The 22115-nt window shown below is 41.3% G+C and overlaps 1 protein-coding gene across 1 annotated transcript in view; it reads left to right on the forward strand.

The window, feature by feature from the left end:
- The window catches only part of slco5a1b (solute carrier organic anion transporter family member 5A1b), a 229706-nt gene that overhangs the window by 161313 nt on the left and 46278 nt on the right, over positions 1-22115 (forward strand). Inside the window, exon 13 of the mRNA XM_087831471.1 lies at positions 12713-12925. Coding sequence (XP_087687597.1) covers positions 12713-12925 — 213 coding nt within the window. The remainder of the gene's footprint in view (positions 1-12712; positions 12926-22115) is intronic.

The raw sequence follows: 22115 nt of genomic DNA on the forward strand, positions 1-22115 counted from the left end.
AATAACGGAATACGTTACAGAATACATTTTGGGACATGTATTCTGTAATCTGTAATGGAATACATTTTAAAAGTAACCTTCCCAACACTAAGTGTTATTCAGGGACAGCAGTCAAAGAGCTCTGCCAGGGAGTTAGTTTAAGTCAATTACAACAATAACTGAGTGGGTATCATTGGCCTGTTGGTGAAAGTTTAACCTCCTAGGACCTGGCGTCCACATATGTGGACATCACATTTTGGGTTATCTAGAGCAAAATACTCAATTTTGCTCTACAAGGGCCTGATATCCACTTACGAGGACATTATACTGCTACTATTCTATTGAAATTTTAAACGAATATCATATATGTGGCACTCAATTTTCTTAGAAACAAAAATCAGGTAAAAAAATATCTGGTAATTATATGCTTTTACATTCATCAGGTCCCAATTTGCCCAAATATCAAAGAGAAATTAAAAATGCATGTTGTGGAAGAGTTCGGGTCTTAGGAGGTTAACATATGTTTCAATAAAATGCCAGTGCTACTGTTTTCAAAGGAAAAAAATATATTTGTGCATTAGCCACAGGTGTCCCAGCATGTTCAAGTTACCAGGAAAACATATTTTAACAAATGAGCAGACGGTTTTATGGCCAAGGACAGTCTCCGCTTGTTTAACGGCGGGGAACAGCAGACAGGACATGGCGCCTTTAAACTCTCGTGGTGTGATTGGACTGGTGAAGTGGAGCTCGCAGACTTAGACCGCCTGATGGTGATGCTGCTCCAGTCAAGACTGTCAGGAGAATTGTTTCATGCTCGTCCCTCAGACTGCAGAGGGAAGACAGTTACATCGGCCTCCGCTGTCAAGCCATTTTCCAGCATGTGAAGTGAGCTTAGCCAAAGGTACAAGACAGAGCAGTGTGTGTGTGTGTGTGTGTGTGTGTGTGTGTGTGAGAAAACCTGAGGAAGGGAATAAATAAATAAAAAATGAAGGGGACAGAAAGCCCAGTCAAGTCTGGGTTCATGCACTCTTTGGGAAAAAAAGTTGTGGCCACTGTTGTTTGCTGTTAAGCATGAAGCACTTCATCATATGAAGCCTATAGGGTCACTATTTTTTAATGGTTTTGCTACAAAGTGCTACATCCGTTACTTTTTGCTCTGCATTTACCTTAAATTTTAACAGAGCTTCTTGCACTCTTGTTTTGTGCTCATTGTAAAGATGGAAAGTCCTCAGAGTATTGAGCGCGTTTGGGTCTCCTTTCTGCCCAGAACTGGAAAGGTACATCCTCATTTTCTTCTCCTATTTGGTGCAACTAGCGGGTTTTCAGTCGCTGCTTTAACACAAACTGTATGAAATACTTTGTCACTGTCTATTTGTCAGTCAGACCAGATGTTATGCTTGCTTACTGTATGCTGAAGATTTATGTCCCAGGGGGCGTCGGGGCTGAGGGGCTACCATATCATGCAGATGATGGCTCTTTTGTCTTGGGTGCCATCCTTGAAGACAAGGCATGTGGGGGCAGAATGGTGGGTCACAGGAATCCAAAATACTTGCACCACACAAAGGACAATGGTTTGGTGGTCCTGGGCTGAATGAGCTGTCATTTTGTTGAACAACATGAGAGACAGCCTTTCATTTCGTATCCATCGGTGACCGTTTGAATATCACACAAGCTGTTTGTGAGTATCCAGGCGATGACGGCCTCTGATGTCGTTACCATCTGACAGAGCTGACGGCGGAGTTGATGCCCGTGTCGTTCTGAAGCCGTCACACAAAGAGGGAGACATGACTGTTTTTTTAAGGTTGCGAGTTGAGTGATGTTTTCCGAGCTCATTATGTGGAGATTGTTGGTCTAAAATCCTCTGTTCATCCATAGTTAATGACAGTGGGGACTTCTCACTCTGGGTTCTGTGAGGCTTCAAGTGATAGCCGAGAGAATAAAGTCAAGTAGTCTCATGCGGAGAAGAGATCTTAATGGTCGCCATCAATCTTCTCATTTTACATGTCAACAAAAAGAAACTAAATAAACTTAAAACCTCAGCAAAGCACCGTGGAAGTGTCGTGCAAACAAATTCGCAATCTCGATTTACGACTTAAAGCCAACAAAAGGAGCAGTGGAGAAAACGAAATAGTTAGTTCTGACTAAAAACTACCAGGGCAAGTCAGGTGTGAAGTTCACAGTGAAGGATCCTGGGAGAAGTTATAACAGTTGGACTACAAACACAGGGTAAGTATTTGGTCTCAGCCATATACAGTATCTGCAGTTAGCTACCAGTATTACCATTGCAAGGCCTCATTCAGCTGAGTAGATGCAGGTTGAACTCAAACCCGGGTCGGCCGCTTTCGGCTATATAGCATGTGGTCGGCCGCTCAATGCACTGAGCTAAACCAGCGCCCACCAGGCACTTTAAATCTAAAATGCTTGTTTTAACAGGTAACGTGATGTAGGGCTGTGCAATATGACCAAACTCTCATGTCCCATTTATCGTCCCGACAACGATATATATCACACAATTTTTACATTTTCTGTAAATTCTGTGAATCTTGAGCAACTCAACTTGTGTGAAGTGTTTTCAGCTGGGTGTCGTGTACCTGGAGTCGAGTCATATGACCGATGCATGAAACTATACATTTTTAGACATACGGTAAGTGTAAACGGCTGCAATCTTTTTGTGAGTATTTATTACATGACGTGCTTTTTGGCACCTGACCTCTCATCCAGAAACACTCTGCATACTATTTCACGTGATTCCATTTATTTTGAAAAATTCATTTAATACCTTCCTGACTGGTATTAAATAGATAATTTGATAATGGCTTTAATTAGGTTGAAAGTTTAATTCCTTTATCTTAATACATACAACATATCTGATGTGCTGTTTTATCATTATATTTTGCCTGGGGTGCAGAGAATATGAACCAGCTTCAAAGGATGCAGAAGTGGCCAAAAAGCGTCTGCAACCATCAGGTTTGACATTACAGGATTGCCAAGTGTTATGTTAAGAAGACATTTCTTCCATGTTGAATTTGGAAAAATACCCACTTGTGAGAATTTCTGTGCTTGAATCTGGGACACAAAATTGCTAATTTTACCAAATGGTTTGAATTTTTCTGCCCAGCTAGCACCATTTCCCCCTTTTAACAGCATGTTTCCTCTACTTATGTCATCCACGGAAATCTAGGATAGCATGTTCCAGTTGTTCCGTCAGGATCCTAGTTGCACTAGGTTCAGTATGAGTACTGTGCTCCTTTCAGATAGATCTGATCCTTGTAAAGAAGAGCACCCGCAGCACCTCCCTTTACACTGATGTGCATGCAACTGTGGCCTTGTAAGGTGCTGCTGAATAACTGCTAACTAAATAAAATCCAGCTGATTGAGTGTTCATAACCTCATTTACAAGTCTTCATGATAATCACAGCTACCTGTTTTCAGGCTGCTTTATAAAATGTACCCAAAGACTTCAGGTTTAATAAAAAATCACCTTCATTCAGTTTGTGAAAATGTTAACAGTGAACAAACGTTAGAGTAACATAGTCCTTGAAATAGAAAGATTCAATCATCAAAAAGCAATTAAACACAGTGAGTTGTCCAAGTCTGAAAAAAAGAAAGCGATATTGCAAAGAACTCTGAGGTAAAATTACGCCTCTGCTAAACAGTTAACTTGGTAGCAGATGTAAATTCTGCTGCTCCTGCTAACTGTCTTCACCGTTAGTACTGGAAGCTAAATTTTCCCGAGAACAGTCTTAAAATGGAAAGAGAAAAAATATCCAGTGAGTGGCAGCTCTCTGGGCGAAAGTGCTTTGTGGATGTCAGAGGTTGGAGGAGATGTGCCAGACAGCTTTGAGTTGATAGGAATGCAACAGTAACTCAAGCCACCGCTCATTACAACCAATGTATGCAAAAGAGGATCTCTAAAAGAAGAACTCGTTAAATCTCGGTCGAAAGATGGGCTACAGCAGCAGAGGTACTCCTCCTGTCGGCTAAGAACAGGAAGCTGAGGCTATAATTTTCTGACTTGGACAACAGAGGGCTGGAAAAACGTTGCCTGGTCTGAAGAGATTCTGCTGTGACATTCAAATGGTAGGCTCCGAATTCGGGATAAATGAAATGAAAGCGCAGATCGCTGCTTTGTTCAACTAGTGGCGCTGTAATGGTGTGGGGGATATTTTCTTGGTGCACTTTGAATCCTTTAGTATCAATTGAGCATTGCTTCAAGACCACAGCCTACCCGAGCATTTTTACTAATTTATGTCCATCCCTTCATGACCACAGTGTACCCATCTGCTTTCAGCAGGACAAAAGTTCATGTTATGAACCACAGATCATCTGATATTGGTTTCTTGAATACGTCAGCGAGTTCACAGTACTCAAAAGGCCTGATCTCAGTCTAATATAGCGCCTTTGGGATGTGTTCAAAAAGCAGATTTGCATTATGGATGTGCATTCAACAAATCAACAAAAAACTGCATGAAGCTGTCTTGTCAATATGGGAAAAAAGTGAACTGCATCTTTCTTGACAAGATATCAGCTTTGTTGTAATTTCTTTACTCTCAGCTGTGGGAACATAACATTTCAACACCTTGAGATTTATTTCCGGTTGGATGGAGGAGTCTCTTTCTTGGTGGCCCATTTTTAACCAAACCTTAATACTGCTCTTAGTCACATAAGCAACAAAAAATCATATCACACATCCACAACAATCTAAGTCGAAAGATAAAATAATTTACTAATTTAAATAAATCTCAAAGCACTTTCTGTATTATTTGTATTTATGTACCATGAGACGTTCCACTCACCAAGAAAAATATACTGTATTGTACCATAACAATGTAGCTTGCTCTGAGTAAATTTTATAACATTGATATTATCAATATTTACAGTATTAAGCTGGAAGTGGAAAAAATAATGACAGTATATGTGCTCATCTGAGTTAATATATTGGCAAACAGATGTCTATGTACATATCCAGCAAGTACGTTGCCACATGAATAATCTGAGTGGATGTATTTATCTTCCTTTGAGCAAATGTTTGGCCTCCACGCGCTCCTGAGTAAAAGTGTCTGTCTCTCCCACTGTTAGTGTATCAGCTGTTTGGTGCTATGGGAAAGTAGTATTTCCCATAATAGGTGGACCAAATTGTTATCCAAACTAACCAAAGTTCTCTATGTTGGAACTGCTTGATTGAGAGTTAACACATTAACACTTCTGCTTATGGCCTGATGTTAAAACTGTGATGCAGACACATAAAATGCAGGAACAGGTAGTATTGCATTGTGCGTGTGTGTGTGTGTGTGTGTGTGTGTGTGTGTGTGTGTGTGTGTGTGTGTGTGTGTGTGTGTGTGACAAAAACAGAAAAACAGCAAGCGATTTTCACGTTTCTAAAAAGGAAGAGGAAATCAAATACAGGCCACCAAAGCTCCCCAACTTTGTCACTTCCAGTTCTTTTTGCTTGCGTTCAAAGCATTGAGAGTTGGACCGATGGGAGGTGGGAGGTACCGGTCAGCCCCCCCTAAACTCCACCAAGCAACTCTCTGCCCCCACCCTCCTAGCCCTCTCGGCACACAGAGGAGAGCAGGGTCTCCGCTGCCTGCCACCTCCAGCTGCCACCAAGGAGGACAAAAGATTGTGTGGGGGTGTATGTGGAGGAGATGCGGGGGACTGAAAAGAAAGATGAACTGAAGAGCCCCATGCACACACTCAAACACACACACACACGCTCCCCAGGAAGGACCTTGTCAACTGCATTAAGCAGCATCTCCTCTCCTTGCCCTCTCTTTTTAATTTTTTTTTTTCAAGCTCAACTGCAAACACTGTTAAGTTTGTTGTTTTTCCATCCACGCACACACAGACAAAAAAAACCCAACAAACATCTGACATCAGAAAAAAAAAAATTCTGACTCAAATGCACAAACACACATGCAAGTACGCTGACGAACACAGCTTCCCAACTTAATTCTCTAACGGTCCACGTTCGCTGCAGCTGTTAGTCCTTTTCACTCTCGCCAACAATGATTACGAAAGAAGAATAGCTGGGTACAGTAAACCGAAAGACATAAATCAATCTGTATGCAATTGTTTTTTCAAAGCTATGAGCAAATATTTGGTAATGTATTAAATAAAACTAATATTTTTCACATGCAAACAGTCAGGTCACAGTCAGGTCCTTCAATTTAAATCAAAACTGCAAGTAAGCTGTCGGTTTCTATTTGTTATACTGCACAAACAGCTCACTTTCTGTCAATAGTCATACACATCAATACAAGTTCAGTGGAAGGAAATCTACACATTTTTTACCTTTAACTGTGCCCTAAATCCCTTCTACAAGTAACAAGTTCCAATAGTCCTAAAATCCTATTAAAGTCAGATTGGGAAAGAAAACACTGCATTGCCCATGGAGATAATTCTGCTTAAAGAGAAATCTTTAGTCGCCTGAATTTTCTTGAATCGAGCAGCAGTTTCTTGGCAGCAGAGGACTGATGTGCCTGAAGATATTTCCATTTGTTCCCAGAAAGCAAACCGATGTCGCCACATCTACAGAATAACTTTAATTTGATTGAAGGAAAACAAGATTTTAAGAAGCAGCACGAGTCGGAATTACTTGTAAAAAGGAATGTCCTGCTTTTTTTCCCCCTTTATTCCCTCTCCTCCTTTCCTTACAGCCTCGTCCCTTTCCTTTGCCTCCTTCCCTCATCATTCCTGTCCTGTTCTTTTTTTTCAATCCTCTTCTTTTTTCCCCTTTTCTTTTCATTCCCTTTTTACTCTCTTGTCCTCAACTCCTCTTCCTCTCCTCTTCCTCCTCCTGTCGGCAACATGTGGAGCCGTAGCCATGGCAACAAGGGGAGGTGACATGTGCTGTAGACAGGCAGGGAATGGAGGGAGGGATGGGAAGAATATAAGGAGGAGCCCCACAGCACATTTGTGGTCTCTCTCTCCTTAAAAAAAATAGCATCATTCCTCCCTCTGGAAGTGGAGGCTGCTCGTCCTCTCCTCTCTTTTCCTGTCATCTCCTCTCCAAACGTATCTCGAATTGCATCAGGAAGAAGACTGGAGAGAAATCTTTTGGTGCATTTCTCCTTTTTTTTCCTTTTCTTTTTTGTTGTTTACAAGGGATGAGGTTAACGGCATAAAAAAGAAGAGGGGGAGGAAAGAAAGCTGGGAACTTTCTTTTCTTTTTTTTTTCCAAAGGAGAGAAAGGAGATGATGGGAGGAGATGAAACTCCCTCTCTCTCCAACTCACTGACTCTCTCCTCCTCCTCCTTTGGTATGATGCTGTCTCTGAGTCTGTGGAGTCCGTGCAGCCGGAGTGGAATGGGAAATAGACGCAAGAGGAGGTGTCTGTTGCATTACCTCACCATGGATTTTTGGTAGGTTTTAATTGTTTTGCATGCTAATGTGGGCTGATTTTAATCTGTACCCACAGCTGTCGAATTGTCCCGCAAATCTTTGCGAAATATTAAAGATGATGGGTCTGTTCTGGTGTCGCTCTTTTCAGTCATTTCTCTAAAAGAGACGAAGGAGTGTGCCCTGGTTTTAAACACGTTGTTTTTCAAATACAATATTGCATCAGTTTAATTTAGAACCTAGTGTGTCGATAGAAATTCCTTCGCTTGATTAAAAATTGCCTAAAATTTGTCCCGGAAAGTGGAATATTTTAAAGGTGAACGCGCAGTGGGAGTATCCGTGGAGTTTAGACAGTGAGTGACGGCGCACTGTGGTCGAGGGGGCTTCATGCAGCTGCATCTCACCGTAACATTGTAATAACATTCAGTTTAATGGGATTTGCCGCTGTTTTCATTTTGCTCAGCTGCCGCCTCGCACTGCTGGAGTGCAAACTTTAAATAACCTTGTGGTTTGTTTTCTTTTTGTTTTTTTAATGCTGTGATATTCATCTTCGAGGATTGCCCTAATTTGTGTGCAATTTGTGATATCGCAGAAGAATCGGTTTAACCCGGTGGAGGTGAGGTGAAATGAATAGAGTTGTTGCTTGGTTTTTAAGTGGGTGCTTATACGAGCAAAGGATCTTTTTTTTTCTGTTTTGTGCAAAGTTTGACTCAGGTGCATTTGAATTTGGGTGCGTGCAGTGTGCAGACATCCGTGCACGGCGTTTGAGAGTGTGTGGGTGTGTTGTTAAAAGACATACATACATGCAACTGTGCACCAGCAGATGTAAGTACATGAAATGTAATGTAGTCATATTTCTTGCAATGCACGCATAGTAAAAATGTACTTATTCATACATCCCGCTATATGTGTGCGTGTGCGTGCATACATGTGTATGAATGATGTGTTTCTGCGTGCTTGTTTGCTGAAAGGTTTTCTTGAAACCCTGGTTGAACTTTTTCAAAGGCCCGGAATGAATCAGAGGTGAGGGATAAATCTTTTCTACAGCGGTCGTCGTCCAGGAAAACAAAAGCTGGCCGGCGCTCTCCCTCTGACCTTTTTTACCCATTCTGAATAAGCCGGAGCCGTGCAAATCCATCTGCCTTTTGTCTATGGAAGCCTGGCTAATCCACACCCCCATTCACGCACACACATATACACCCCGTCACACTCATACCGACCAGGAGACTTAACCGCTCCACCGCCAAATGTCCACGCAAAACCAAAGACCAGAATCATTCGTTTTTCCGATGAATGATTTACTCACATTTTTGAGGAGAGTTAACCTAAATCTATTTTCTTAATTGATTTAAGTAAGGTTTTAGTAGTAACAGCTGCAAAGAAGATTATTGTAAGTCTATGGAATTTAGGCTGCTGCCCACATAAGTAAGATTTTAACACTAAACTGCTTAAAGAAATTCACCATGTGATTAAAAAACAACAACAAAGGTGTTCTGCTATTCTTTTTGTTCTTTTTCCCTCCTGTGTAAAGGCGCCTATCTGTCTGCAGGGAGTGTGTCTGATATTTGCTGAAAAGGGATGAACCTAGCAGCGTCTACAGCCAGACAGACAGCCGGCATCCTTGACGGGCTACATTAATGCTTTTCAGAAATAGTCAGGAGGCGCTGCACACTGTATGTCAAACCACGTTTGCTTATGTGAAATGAAAAATTTGCAAGTACAATCGATTTTTGCGGGAGCAGATGGACAATGGAAGTGGAAGCATGAAAGGAACTCCCATCTCCCCTCTGCCTTTGGGGAGAGAACATTTTTCTTTCATGTTCAGACGCTCGCTCAAAAAGTCTTGATCAGAACGGCCGATTTACTTCCAGAAACAAACAGGATTTCTGTAGCTTTTTTCTTTGTCTGTCTGAACCATGAGAAAAATACTTCCGAGCCAGGAATGATTTAGATTAAAGCCTGAATTTCTGTTTTAATCCGTCCAGCGATGCAACCCAACAGTCGTAGTGATATTCCTTATTCACCTACAATCACACCAGCAACGTGAACCAATTTACATTTCCTTTCCTTTCTATGTGCTGGGCTGTAATTCACCTTAGCAGTCACGACTCTCTTGGGCAAGCCCTCAGAATAAGATTGAAAGGGTTAAGTCTCAGGAGTGAGAAACGATGAAGGCCTTAGAACCGCAGAGACGAGCAGATTGCCGCTTATTACTGGAAACATACAGTCCAATATAGGTAACACGCTTACATCGAGTACAAGCTTTCGAATGCAAGTGTTTAGTTTCATAATGCATATTACCGAAAAGGCTGTACAGTCATTTTCACAGTAATGGCTGCATGCGTTGGCTCATGTGTGAATGTTCCACCTCCCATCCTGAGCAAACATTTGATTTTCAATCATTGCAAATTTCTGCTACATCTGCCGCTGCAGCTCGGCTAGAATGGCTGCTCGTTTTTCATAGCTGTGAACTAACAAGTCGTACGCCCTCAAGTCGCTCTCTCCCCCTCTTACGCTCAACACACACTCTTCCACCCCCTTTTACTGTTACTAACAACTGCAACCAAACTTGATTAAGCAGGTGGGGTCAGGCTACATTTGTTTGAATCAATAGACAGACATGCTAGGCAGCCATGATAAAGAGGCCGAGGGAGGAGGTGGGATCAGTGCGTGCGTCTGCTGCCTGTGTGTGTGTACGGAGTGGGGAGTGTGCTTTGGAAACGCCGGCATCTGTCCCGTGAAAGATGACTGAGCTGTTACAGTTAGGGCCTTGAATTATGGGCCATTACTAGCCAAGCAAGATGCAATCCCTCTCCATGAAACTTAATTTGACAAAACAATGAGATGACTCGGGGAGTAAAATGACAAATGAAGTTATTTGATCCGCGGGTTTTAAAAAAAATACATTTTGCAAAAGATGATTGCAGTGGAAGCATGTGGAATCAGCAATAATGCATTATTAATGGGCTTGCCGAGCCCACAACGCGTACAGGCTACTGCTCAGCTACTTTTGTTTATGATGCTTTCTTAACGGCTGATATTTTTTCGCCACGATCTTTTACATTAAAAGCACATTAATGAAGAGAAACATTAAAAATACACAAGCCAACCACAATCAATTGCGTCTGCTCGTGCAGATGTGTAATGCAACATTAGGACAAGCAGCCATATAAATGTAATATAAGCAGACTCCCTACATTATCTTTATTACTGATTCATGAACAGGCTCTATAGTAAGTTGAGTTTGCAGATAAATCTTTAATGTGCCCTGTACTTCAAAGCTGAATCACAATTTTACTTCTCATATATATATTTTTTCTTCTTTAATTCAGAGCCTTACTCGGAGACAGCCGCTGTTTTTTTTTCCAGGGCCGTCACATTACTATGCGACCAGCTTTTACAGTATGGCTCAGAACTCCCCAAGCAAATTGGACACCCCACAAAGCATCGGACAACTGTTGTCCCCCATTGTGTGTGTTTTTGCGGGCACTCTTTATTAGGTGCTGAATGCAGCAGCGGCAATGAATGAAATCACGGGGTGGGGGGGGAACGATGAAGGGAGGGTGCATTATCGAGTGATGATGGCGGTGGGGTGGGGGTCACTCCCCGAAACCTCACAAGAATTCCAGAACAATCTTTAACAGGGTAGAGCGGTCCTTTTCCCACCTCCCAGGGTTTCAGGGTTTCTCTGTGCTGACAGGCAGGCAGGAGGGATCCGACAGAACTGCCCCTTTTCTCCCTGCTGTTTTCAAAGCCTCCTTTCCATTAACTCACCACGCCACACCTCGCCTAATCTCCGTGACCTCTACCACTGAGGGACAGGGATTTTTTTTTTCCCGCCCCCTCCCTTTTTTTTCACCCTCAAGCTGCCTTTCTCCAGGGTTGAGAAAACCTTTGTTTTTTTTTCTTTTTGTAATCATTATTTTTCTCTGTCAGAATACAAAAGTAATTTTAAACAAGCTTAATATGCAACATAAAATTACAGCTAGGACAAACTAATGATGAGTGCAGCGATAAGCATAGTTATGTGCTCGGGACCATCAAGCGTTTGGATTTTTTGTACCGGTAAATGAGTGGCAATCTCTTTTGTGCGACAAAGATATGGGGAAAAAATGGTTCCAAATAAGGAACAAGTCAAGAAAAGCTGTTTTTGCGATTGATTTCTTTTGATAATTCTTTGTCAAGAGGAATTACAGGCCTGTCATTGGCTATGCAATTTGTAGCTCTACTCTTTTGGTTCTTGCCTCGCTCTTTGTTGGCAAGATCATTATGCTGTGCGTAATAACGGGGAATTATGTTGCCTATTGTTAACTAGTAGTAGTCAGGTAAAATGCAACAGGCCCATTATCTGGAGCTCGCTGGTGTCTGAAAATGAACAGCAAGCAGCAGTCGGAGCTGCAGCTCATAATGAACAGCTCAATAAGACTTACTTCTCCGCTCTCAAATGATTGCACATTCGTGAAGCAGTTCAGACGGAGACTTTTATCATACAGTATGTGTCCATTGTGTTATCTTAAGCAGCTGACTGGTTGAAAAGAAATCTTTAATCTCTAGTTGTTTGCTGAAGGATCTGGTTCTCTCACGCTGGATTAAATTGCAGCTGAGGTCGGAATTGGCGAGGCACTTGCTCAAGACAGCAGAACGTCTGTTGCCTCTGTGCATGGTGGTAGAAAATTCCTCCAATATAGCAAGCGGGGTGTTGAGCTGTCTAGAGACATCCAGAATGCTTTACTAAACAGGAGTTTATGCATTCTATGCACTCCTGGGCACAGATGGTGGAACAAACGCTTGTGATTATACTTTTCATCGAGCGCAGTGATATGCATGTTTATGCGTTTCCAAAAAAGGAAAGAAAAGAACCATGTGATTTACACTTTCATCTACCCATGCAAAGACAAGCTTTTTTTTTGGAACCCTGATTAGTAGCAAAAATAATTCACGCTTATATTATCTTGTCAATCGAAGGATTCCAGTGTGACTTGTTTTGGGGGGGGGTTTGGCCTCTTTGGTGGCTGCTTTAATCCAGGAGTATCAAACTATGTGCCATGAAGCTCTGAGAGCCTGCAGGGTTGTTCCAATCAAACACTCTGCCAGATGATTTTGCAGATTAGTTCCTCTTGTCTGACTGATCAGTAAAATCACCTGAAAGCATGCACACTCTTAGGTACACAGCTTCACACCCCTGCGGGTTTTTTTTCTTCTTCCCAAAAGCACCTGCTTCCATCACGACCGCAGTCATTTTTAGCAGGGCGGATGAATCAAAACTCTTATCTTGACATTGGCAGCACCACGCTCTACCCATTGAGCTGCAAAGAGAACCACTCACTGCAGATAAAAATAGTAATAGACGCAATTTATTAACCCTTTTCATCTGTTCTTTTGTGGCCCACAGGGAAGCCAGATCAACCAGATCCCCACCAAGTACAGCCAGACAGAGTCGACCAAGTTCCTCATTCTCACCGTCGTGTCAATCCTGTGTATCGTTGGAGTCCTGCTGGCCTCCACCGTGGTCTACTGCCTCCGGCACCGTTCCCACCACAAGATCAAAGAAAAGCTCACCAATTTGGGAACGGATACAAGCAGCGATGCTACCGCCACCTACCAGGTAGGAGTTGTTACTGTGCCATCTGTGCACACATTCACAATATACATATATATTTATATTAAAAAAATGTGTTGTGTCTATAACACGTGAAAGATGCATAAACAGGAGTTCTCCTGTTTATGCATAACATTAAGAAGTGGAAGTTTTGTGGACCTTCATACTGAGAGAGCCTTCTGTAATCATCATCTTGCAACTGATGGCAGCAGTTGCATTTTCCTGTTAAAGCAAAACAGAACAACGCAATACGTGTTTATTATTGAGGTGCACTGTTTTGTTTTTACAGTTTTTGTATTACCTGTACTGTTTACAGTAAATCTCACACGACATAAATAATCCACAGTAAGATTTGGTCACAAATTATATTTTTTTTAGGACTCATCTTTTTTAGATTATTTAAAAAACACACCAAAATGCACTATTATTTTTCTCTATGTAATTAAAAATTGAAATTTTTTTTAAATGGCTTGAAAATCCCTGCTTTAGTCTCCGGGGGTTATTTTGTGATTTAAAGGAGATAGATGCTGTGATTCTCTTCTTTCAGCGTCGCCTTCACTCTCGCGTCGACATGTTTTAACTACGTTAATGGTGTGTGGTGATCGCTGATTGTCTCCTGCTATAATTTGTTGTCTGAGACATGAAGTAATATCACCAATCCAACAGGTTTTCCACCTTGAGTTATTTCCATTCCCTCCTCTGCTTGCGGTAATTATCCTTTGGCCGGAATAGCCAAGTGTGAAATTTAATTTACAGAATCCAATATTAAGTGGCTTTTTGAGCAAAGAATTAGATTGAGATTTTTCCGTCTCTCTTTCTCGCTCTCTCTGACCTTTTCCCCACCATGTTTTTAAATGAGAGTAGTCCTGTGAGCATTGATTTTATAATGAGCCCAGCTTGGCCCCTAAGTGCTTACATTTTATGCTCCTCTTCAGGGATTTTTACCTCCTGAAATAGACTGTGGGACTGCGTCAAAGGTTTACCTCATCACTGGTAACTTACAGATTCACAATGTTGCTTTTTGCAAATAGAGATATTGCTTACCAGTAAGGGAGAAGCATCCCTTACTGTAAGCGAGAGAGGTTTCTAAAAGACGATTCAACGATTCATGCCGCTAAAAATTTCATTAAAATTTAAAATCTTTTTTGCACGAGTGCCCTGGCCAGTGATAGGTTGATCTCAGTCTACATAAAATATTTGTTTTTCCTCGGAGTGAAAAACTTATCTTCTCGGTTACTTAACTCCGAGAGTCACTTTAAGCTTCTAATTGAAAAATGCTAATTAAAATTCACACGTAAGGCTGTGTTTCCGCTTTATTTATCTGATTAAGCGCTTTCAAAAACCTTTGTGTTGCTCATTCTTGGGAGGTTTCAGTCTTGCTTTGCTCGCACTCCCAAAGCTCTTCTAGTTGATTCTCTTTCCTCTGTCGTCTTTATCGAGTCTCGACAGTGAGCCGCCGTCATCCTCAGTGAAAGACCTCAGTGTTCAGCTCCCATCTTAGCCGTGTAAACCTCGTCTCTTTGTCAGCGCTGCTGTGTAGAGGGCTTCCCTGGGCTGGAGTCTGTCTGTGTGTGTGTGCGTGTGTGTGTGTGTGTGTGTGTGTGTGTGCACAGTCTCCAGGGCTACATGCAATTAAAGCAGACAGGAAGCGGCAGGCTGCCTGACGGCCTTACTACTGCAGCTCCTTCATGCTGGCTGTCAAATAGACACAAATATGCACAAACACATGCGTGCTGTGTGTGCATGCACACTCTAACCAACCGCTGCATATTAATGACTCTTGCCCTGGGCGCGTTTGTTTGAGGCCTCGCTTCACATCCTTGCACACGCACACACACACCGCCTTCCAATCACGTCACCACACCACCACCTCCCTCTGAATCCCCTCCACCTTTGGCTCTCAGCTCCCCGGCTCCCAGCGTGTCAGTCAAGCAGTTACGGTGTAACGGCAACGTGGGATTGGCCGACACCGACAAAGGAGATGTTGATTGACAAGCGTCGACAGAGGACTGCGTGCAGCGTGTCAGAGCGCTGGGCGGGGAGATGGTGGATGATGCTTGTCAGTCAGTCAGTCCCTGGATTACTCTGCTGCCAACATGGGAGTCGGCAACGTCGTTGTCAGTTTATCTTTACATCTGATTCGAACTTTTATCTGCTACTAAAAGTCTTTTTTTCCCCCTCAAAGCAGAGCGGAAACTATCCGCTCCGCAGCGTGAGATCATTGCACTAGATTGCGGCGAGGCTCAACTTTTTGCATGGATTTTTTTTTCCACAAATCAAGAGATATCATCTTGAAGCATTATCATTTTTAAAGATATCATCACCCACACCAGGAATTTTCTTGAAACACGAGAAATGCTTTGGTAACTAATGAACATATTTGCATATTTTTTAAGAAATAAAAAAATATAGACGTGTTACTGATGAGGGTTTTTTTTTAGTTTTTCTTTTTTGGCATCCCTCCGCCTGCCTTACTCCACTTTCACAATCTCTCACTTCCAGTTCATCTCAGTTTAGATTAAACAAGCAAACAATAACTCTCGTTCTGTTTTCTCTGTATCCCTTCTGTTCTTCTCTTCTTTGCTCTGTTTCTGAAGCTTTTTTTTAAAGTATCCGTATCCGTTCTATGTATATTTTAATTATAATTTACTTTACTCCTTAAATCCCTTTTCCTTAACACAGATTGTGTTGTGTTGCCCCTTTTATTTGCTAGTTTGCTTAAGCACAGAGGAAGGGCACTTGGGTGAAGGCCCCTGAATTTGATTTGGTCAGAGGGGCATGTAAACAGAGGTACCCCTGTGAGCCTGACAGGCTCTGCTGGCACACCCCAAAAGCCAACCTTCGTCCCTATTAGCAAGCTTTTCTGAAAAGGGGGTGCTTCGGGTGGCACGTGCCTCTCAGCACTTACACGCCCTGTGCTGCCCCCGGGGCTGATGTATGATTCGAGATGGTCATGTGGCACCAAGAGGATTCCCTGGCATGACGCCCATGAGAGGGGGTTGTTGGGGTTTTTCTTTAACCTTTATTCATATGGGAAGAGTTGATGTGGCACATATGCATCCTTCTTTTCCACATCACGCTCTTTGATTTTCTTCTTTCTTATTTAGTGGCTTGGATAAAAGGCCTGTGTCAGGAGCAAATTTAGTATGCACTCTATTTTTGACTTATTGCGAATCTGTGTCTTTTTACCTGCAAGTTTCATAGTTTCATATAGCAACTATGCTATGCTAACATTCTAATAATTAAAAAAGATTTTAAAAAAACTTTTTCAGATTGCTTTTAAATGCTGTCATCAATTTTAATGATTCCTTCCCTCCCAGACAGATCTTTGCTTTGATCGAATGGATTGTGTCTTAAAATCAATTTAAAAAGACTTAAAGCTCTTTAGAGATTGGTACTCCATCATGCTGAACATATACTGTACATCCACCCTTATTTATTGTCAGATCTAATGCAGCAGTTGATCTAGATGACTCCAAACTTAGATTTGCCAAAACGCATTTCATTCATGAGTTATACTTTCATTATAAATTAATCGAGAAGGCAGCAAAAGCCAGTATGGATTTCCTGGAAAGATAATTTTTTCATTTGCTGCATTACAATATCTGCTGTTTGGCACAGCACTGGGCTTTTGGATGACCTTGACTACACTAACAATAGGGGTTTCGCTTAAAAGCATCTAATAGACTGCATGGATTCAGTGCCACTGAGCAGAAACAAGATGTAATGTCTTTAGTAAAAGACTCGGTGGAACCCAACTGTTACAGAGTCTCAAGTCATGCACGTCCGTACAGCAAGCGTGGCCGCTTTGCATTCAGTGCACTTAGCGTGCATGCTCGTAAACAAGCAAAAAGTTGAACGTGGAAGGCTGTTCACTCGTGAGTGGTCGCGATTTTGAATCAAAGAAGAAAGAGAGGGAACGCCAACCACTCTTTAGCAGGCTTTGAGTGATATTAGTGCCAAAGGCATAAGCATGTGTTGTTTGGTGTTTCTGTCAGTTTAGTCAAAGCTGGAAAATACGCATCAGACTGGCAAAGTCATTAAAGTGATGAAGTATGTATAGTTAAAATCAATACACTGTAAAAAAAGAAAGAAAGAAAGAAAGAAACTCGTGTTTGTATGGACACTGCTCCGGGATGGGGGAGGTGTTGGCACTGTAAATCTGCACTGTTCACACTCTAAACCTGTCCCGAGTTATATCCTTCCTTCACATTATTTTATTTGCTTTTTTTTTTTTTTTTAAACCTCTAATTGGCTCTCAGAGGGAAGCCATTTTGAGGCAGTTTTAATTACATCATAAAAAAATTTGCTGCAGCTGCAAAGTTCACCGTGTGCAGTTGTTCCGGTATGAATGCTGTTGATCATGTGTGACAGAACGGCCACAATTCGGTGTGATTGAGCCGATTCAACACAAAAAATGGAGCTCAGAGGATGTAGCAAAGACAGGAAATCGGGCAAGTTGGTGTAGTTAGCAGCCAGACGGGAATTTATGGGGCCAATTTTTGTCTTTTATTAAAGATTTGACATTGGGTAGTTTGTGTGGTGCCATAAAACCCCCTGTGTGAGCTGTGAAAACAGTCTGTGTGTCTTTCTCAATACTTCGCGGGACGATCGTGGCTCAAGAGTTGGGAGTTCGTCTTGTAATCGGAAGGTTGCCGGGTCGAGCCCCGGCTTAGACAGTCTTAGTCGTTGTGTCCTTGGGCAAGACACTTCACCCGTTGCCTACTGGTGGTGGTCAGAGGGCCCAGTGGCGCCAGTGTCCAGCAGCCTCGCCTCTGTCAGTGCACCCCAGGGTGGCTGTGGCTACAATGTAGCTTACCATCACCAGTGTGTGAATGGGTGGGTGACTGGTTGTGTAAAGCGCTTTGGGGTCCTTAGGGACCTATACAAATACAGGCCATTTTACTTTTTCGCATTTAAATGTTAAAACAATAAAATATAGAGTCATACATGTATATAGTCAGCTATATCCTGTCCTTAACACTAGTGAGCATCATTCATAAAGGGACGTGCAGCCTTTAGTGTGGTCTATACCTCCAACTACTCAGAACAAATCAGGAAAGTTAGTCATGCCAAAAACATCTCCAACAGGGCCAGTCAAGGTCGTAATGGGACGCCTCATCATACAATAATGCAGTTATCACACAGCTAACTATTTAATACATTAATCATTTGATACAGAATATCGATTAAAGCGGTGTTATTACGAGATAAGATGATTTACAACCCTGAACTAACAGCACTGCAGATCTGTAACCAGAGACACACGGCTAAATCTGATAAATCCACTTAGCCTCCAACCATAAATCAAACATTTGAATAAATAAGAGTAACACTGTAAAACTCTCCAGAATTACTTGTCAGTGTTCTCCTTTGACTCAGGAACCCTGAGAAATATTTCTACATACACTGGAAAGTAAAAATCCACATGGGAATGGAAGCCAACGTCAGTTATGCTTATGTAAAATAATGATAACTGACGCTGGGATGCCCTTATTGTGACTAGTTTTAATAATGACATGTGAAATTGATCTTTTTTTATTGACAATTAATTATTTAATATATTAAATGAATTAAACCCTAACCCAAAAGCTGCCTTTAACTTAAAAACAACAAACTTAGATGCTAAATACTTACATACTAAACTTAAAACGTGCTAAAAACAAGGCTGCTGCAAAACACTGACACTGCAAGTCTAAAAATAAAAACAGCACTTGAGACTTTACTTAACTGTAGGTCAGTGCTTCCTCTAACAGCTTCTAGTACGCACTTCTTTTAAATCCAAGCATGTTTATGTTTCCCCACCACCGCCCGCAGCGCCGCCAGAATCCCCGGGCCAGGCATCGAAGCACTTTAATAATCCGCACGCATTTATGAGACTGTGTCCGAGCCCATAGATCATTGTCAGCGTGCCGACCTACGAGAACATCAGACAGATCAGATACGGACTAATGAAGGCCTGCTCACATTACCTCCACAGTCAATCAAACACGGGGTCAGTTAATCATCTGCGTCTCTCTCATTAAGAAACACAGATACCCACAGAGTTTTGGTCCAGGTCTCCTGTTGTAGTCACTGTCCTTGTAGGCTCGTGCAGGTGATGTATGGCTTACAATAGTACAAAGCAAAGGATGTGCCATGTAACTGTTCCTTTACAAATTTACTCAATTATTAGATGATTTTATTTATTTATTATTTCGATTTTATTAACCGGGTTTATTTGAAAGCTTGTTTCTGTACTACCTATAAACCTCGGCAGGTTCAAAATGACAGCAAACCTTCAGCTATTGTTAGACTAACAGGTTGTCTGACTTAAGGAAAGATTCTAGTTACAGCATTCAAAGAGGTTGGGTATGAGGCAGGAAGACAATAAAAACAAAGCAATTATACACCCACAACCAAATCAGCCAATTGGGCAAACAGAAACAAAGATTCCCCCAAGGCCCGTCTCCAAGCTGCATTCAATTTGATAAGACTTAGAAAGAGATTTATTTGAATATAACCTGTTGTGTGTTGAACCATCTCATGAGCCAGGCAAATGTTATACCTGTAGCAGGTGAGCTACACAGCCTTTTTTGCATGGTTGGGTCTAAATTTCTCTATACTGAAACTACCTTATACAATCCTTATTTATCTGAAGCCCACTATTTAAATCAAAAGATTACTGTCTTTTTAGCCAATTTTCTTCTGATTGGCCGCCCCTCCCAAAGAATGAGCAGGTGGGCAGACCAGACAGAGTTGTGTTCCTGAAATAACTTAGTGTCTAATGTCCTTAGAAATCAGAGAAGAGCTTTCTGAAGGGTGAGCTTTTGATTCACAGGGTGTACTTCCACACATGTTGACCTTATTTCAATCTTTGGTAGAGTCCATCTCTGAAACAGGATACATGTTACCGAAAATGGGAAAAAGCACAGAGTTTAAGCATGTTGCTGATTGGAAAACACTTCTGACACAACGCTAAAACCATGGAAAATGTACTCTAAAGACTGTTTCTCATCATTTTTTCAATAAAACAAGTCATCCAACACTGTAAACGCATTAAAACAGTGCATGCTATTTTAATGTTGAGTATACCCCTCTGCTTGGCCTAAAAACCCAGTCAAATAAAGCGTTGAACACTAAATTAGCACATGTATCTTTTTTTTCTCTTTTTTAAAGGAACATGCCATCCAAAAACACTACGATTTTTTAAAAATGTTGCCCATTCTGAGAAATCAAAATATAATCTTATTTTATAAAATTTATTGAAAGAGTATAAAAGGCAACCACCTTCATCATTCTCAATATTGTTAACTTAACTTAAATGCCATTTGAAAAAATAAAAAAGTTCACCTTTAAAGATATTTTAAAAAACAGCCAATTGTGTCACACATGATGGTTATCGCAGAATACCACGATGTTATTTTACCGTATAGCGACATCTTTAAATCTTTAACTTCACAGTCTTAAACTTTTGTCTTTGAGTTTCTTTACATCCACACATGAAGTTGATAGTTTTTTGATGTATGTTCAAAACAAAACTGAGGAAATTAGATCGAAAAATGATATGCCAAAAAATAATCAGTAGCATTTAAACATGTCAGATAAGGTCACAGATAGTTTTAACTGTAACATCATGAGGGTTTTAGTTCTGCACATCTTTGTTCTGGATTTTCAAAAACTGTGTGTTTTTCCTTCCTCTCGTATCAAGTGGCACAGTCATTCCTTACAGCTCACTAAAGGTCCTGCTGGGAGTTGTGTAGAGAAGACGCAGACTGAAAGTTCGATGTGGTGTCAATATTTCATTGTGGTCACGTATCCAGCAGACGGAAAATGACAGTTTGCTCAGGCGTATGAAGATATTGTACTTGCTGCTAAGAACCTGAGCGGCATATTTTGCCAAAACCTTTTTATAAAGTTTTTTTTTAATGTATTCAGGGGAAGCTTGCTGAGCATGCATGCTGTTTTTCCACCAACATCCTGGAAGCTGGCCAGCATTCAGCAGTTGGTGGTTAAGTGTCTGGTGCTTTCACCATTCTTGCCCAGGTGTTTACAGCCAGTCGGAAGGATTTCAGTTTTGTTCAAAATGTCTTTTAGTTTTATTCTTTTTGTTGTGAGTTTGCTGGTTTTTTGTGTGTTTTGTTTGGTTTTTTACTAACTTGTGATTTACAGGAGCATGACTACACAAGTTGTCACTGAAAGTTGTTTATGAAGGTCAGAATACACTGAGCCCAATTTTAATAGCAAATCCCATTTTCTGTTGCTTGAATCCACTCTTTACTCACATTCACTCATTATGCCCACAGTGGCCCTTTTTCATTTTTATGTTTTTAAGCCTTTTAGATTTTAGAGGACAAAAACAGAAATAATAAGAACACTCACAAATACACATTATAAACAAGGCAGGATTTTTTTGGAAGGAAATACTAATTAACACGATGGAAATAACGGTTCTTAATGAGCTCAGGAATGTTACACTCATATGTACAGAACTCTTAAGTCATTAAATAAGCTTCATTGTTCCGCTGGCAAAAGTTTGGACCGTCAACTTTGATTCTGAGAACTTATGACTGACTTCAAGTGATGGCCATGTGACCTAAAACACTGCTTTTTAAATGTGAATTACATATGTATATGCGGTTGCTGGTGTTTTGCAGCTACTGTAGTTTTAGGCAGTGCTGACGTTAGTCCATTTCTCAATCATATCCATTTGGTGCTACAGTTGTTGCTTGCCAAGAGCTTCAGCCTTTCTGGGATGTACTGTGTTATTCTTCAGCTGTCTGGTTTTTCCATCACAATCAATCACTTTACAAAAGAAGTGATACACTATTTCGCCAGGGTTAATTTTTTCCTCTGAACTGAGGGCAGACATCATACAAAAGGGTACCAGCCAGTGCTAACTTGTTAACATGCTAAATTCAGCTCATTCCAGTGTTATTTTTATAACACCAAATGACAACAATAGTCACCTCAAGATGCTTTATATTGTATGGGAAAGACCATAATACAGGGAAACCCCAACAATCAGACAACCCTCTATGAGCAAGCACTATGGCAACAGTGGGAAGGAAAAACTTTAAACTCCTTTAACAGGAAGAAATCTCCAGCAGAACCAGGCTCAGGGAGGGGCGGGGCCATCTGAGGGTGAAGGGAGGGAGACGGGAGCCAGAGATTAATCAGTAGCTGTCTCTGCCACATAATAAATAAACCTCTTTGA

Source organism: Neolamprologus brichardi, chromosome 18, assembly GCF_056152115.1.
Source record: "Neolamprologus brichardi isolate AB-2024 chromosome 18, ASM5615211v1, whole genome shotgun sequence".
In the NCBI taxonomy this organism is placed as follows: Eukaryota; Metazoa; Chordata; class Actinopteri; order Cichliformes; family Cichlidae; genus Neolamprologus; species Neolamprologus brichardi.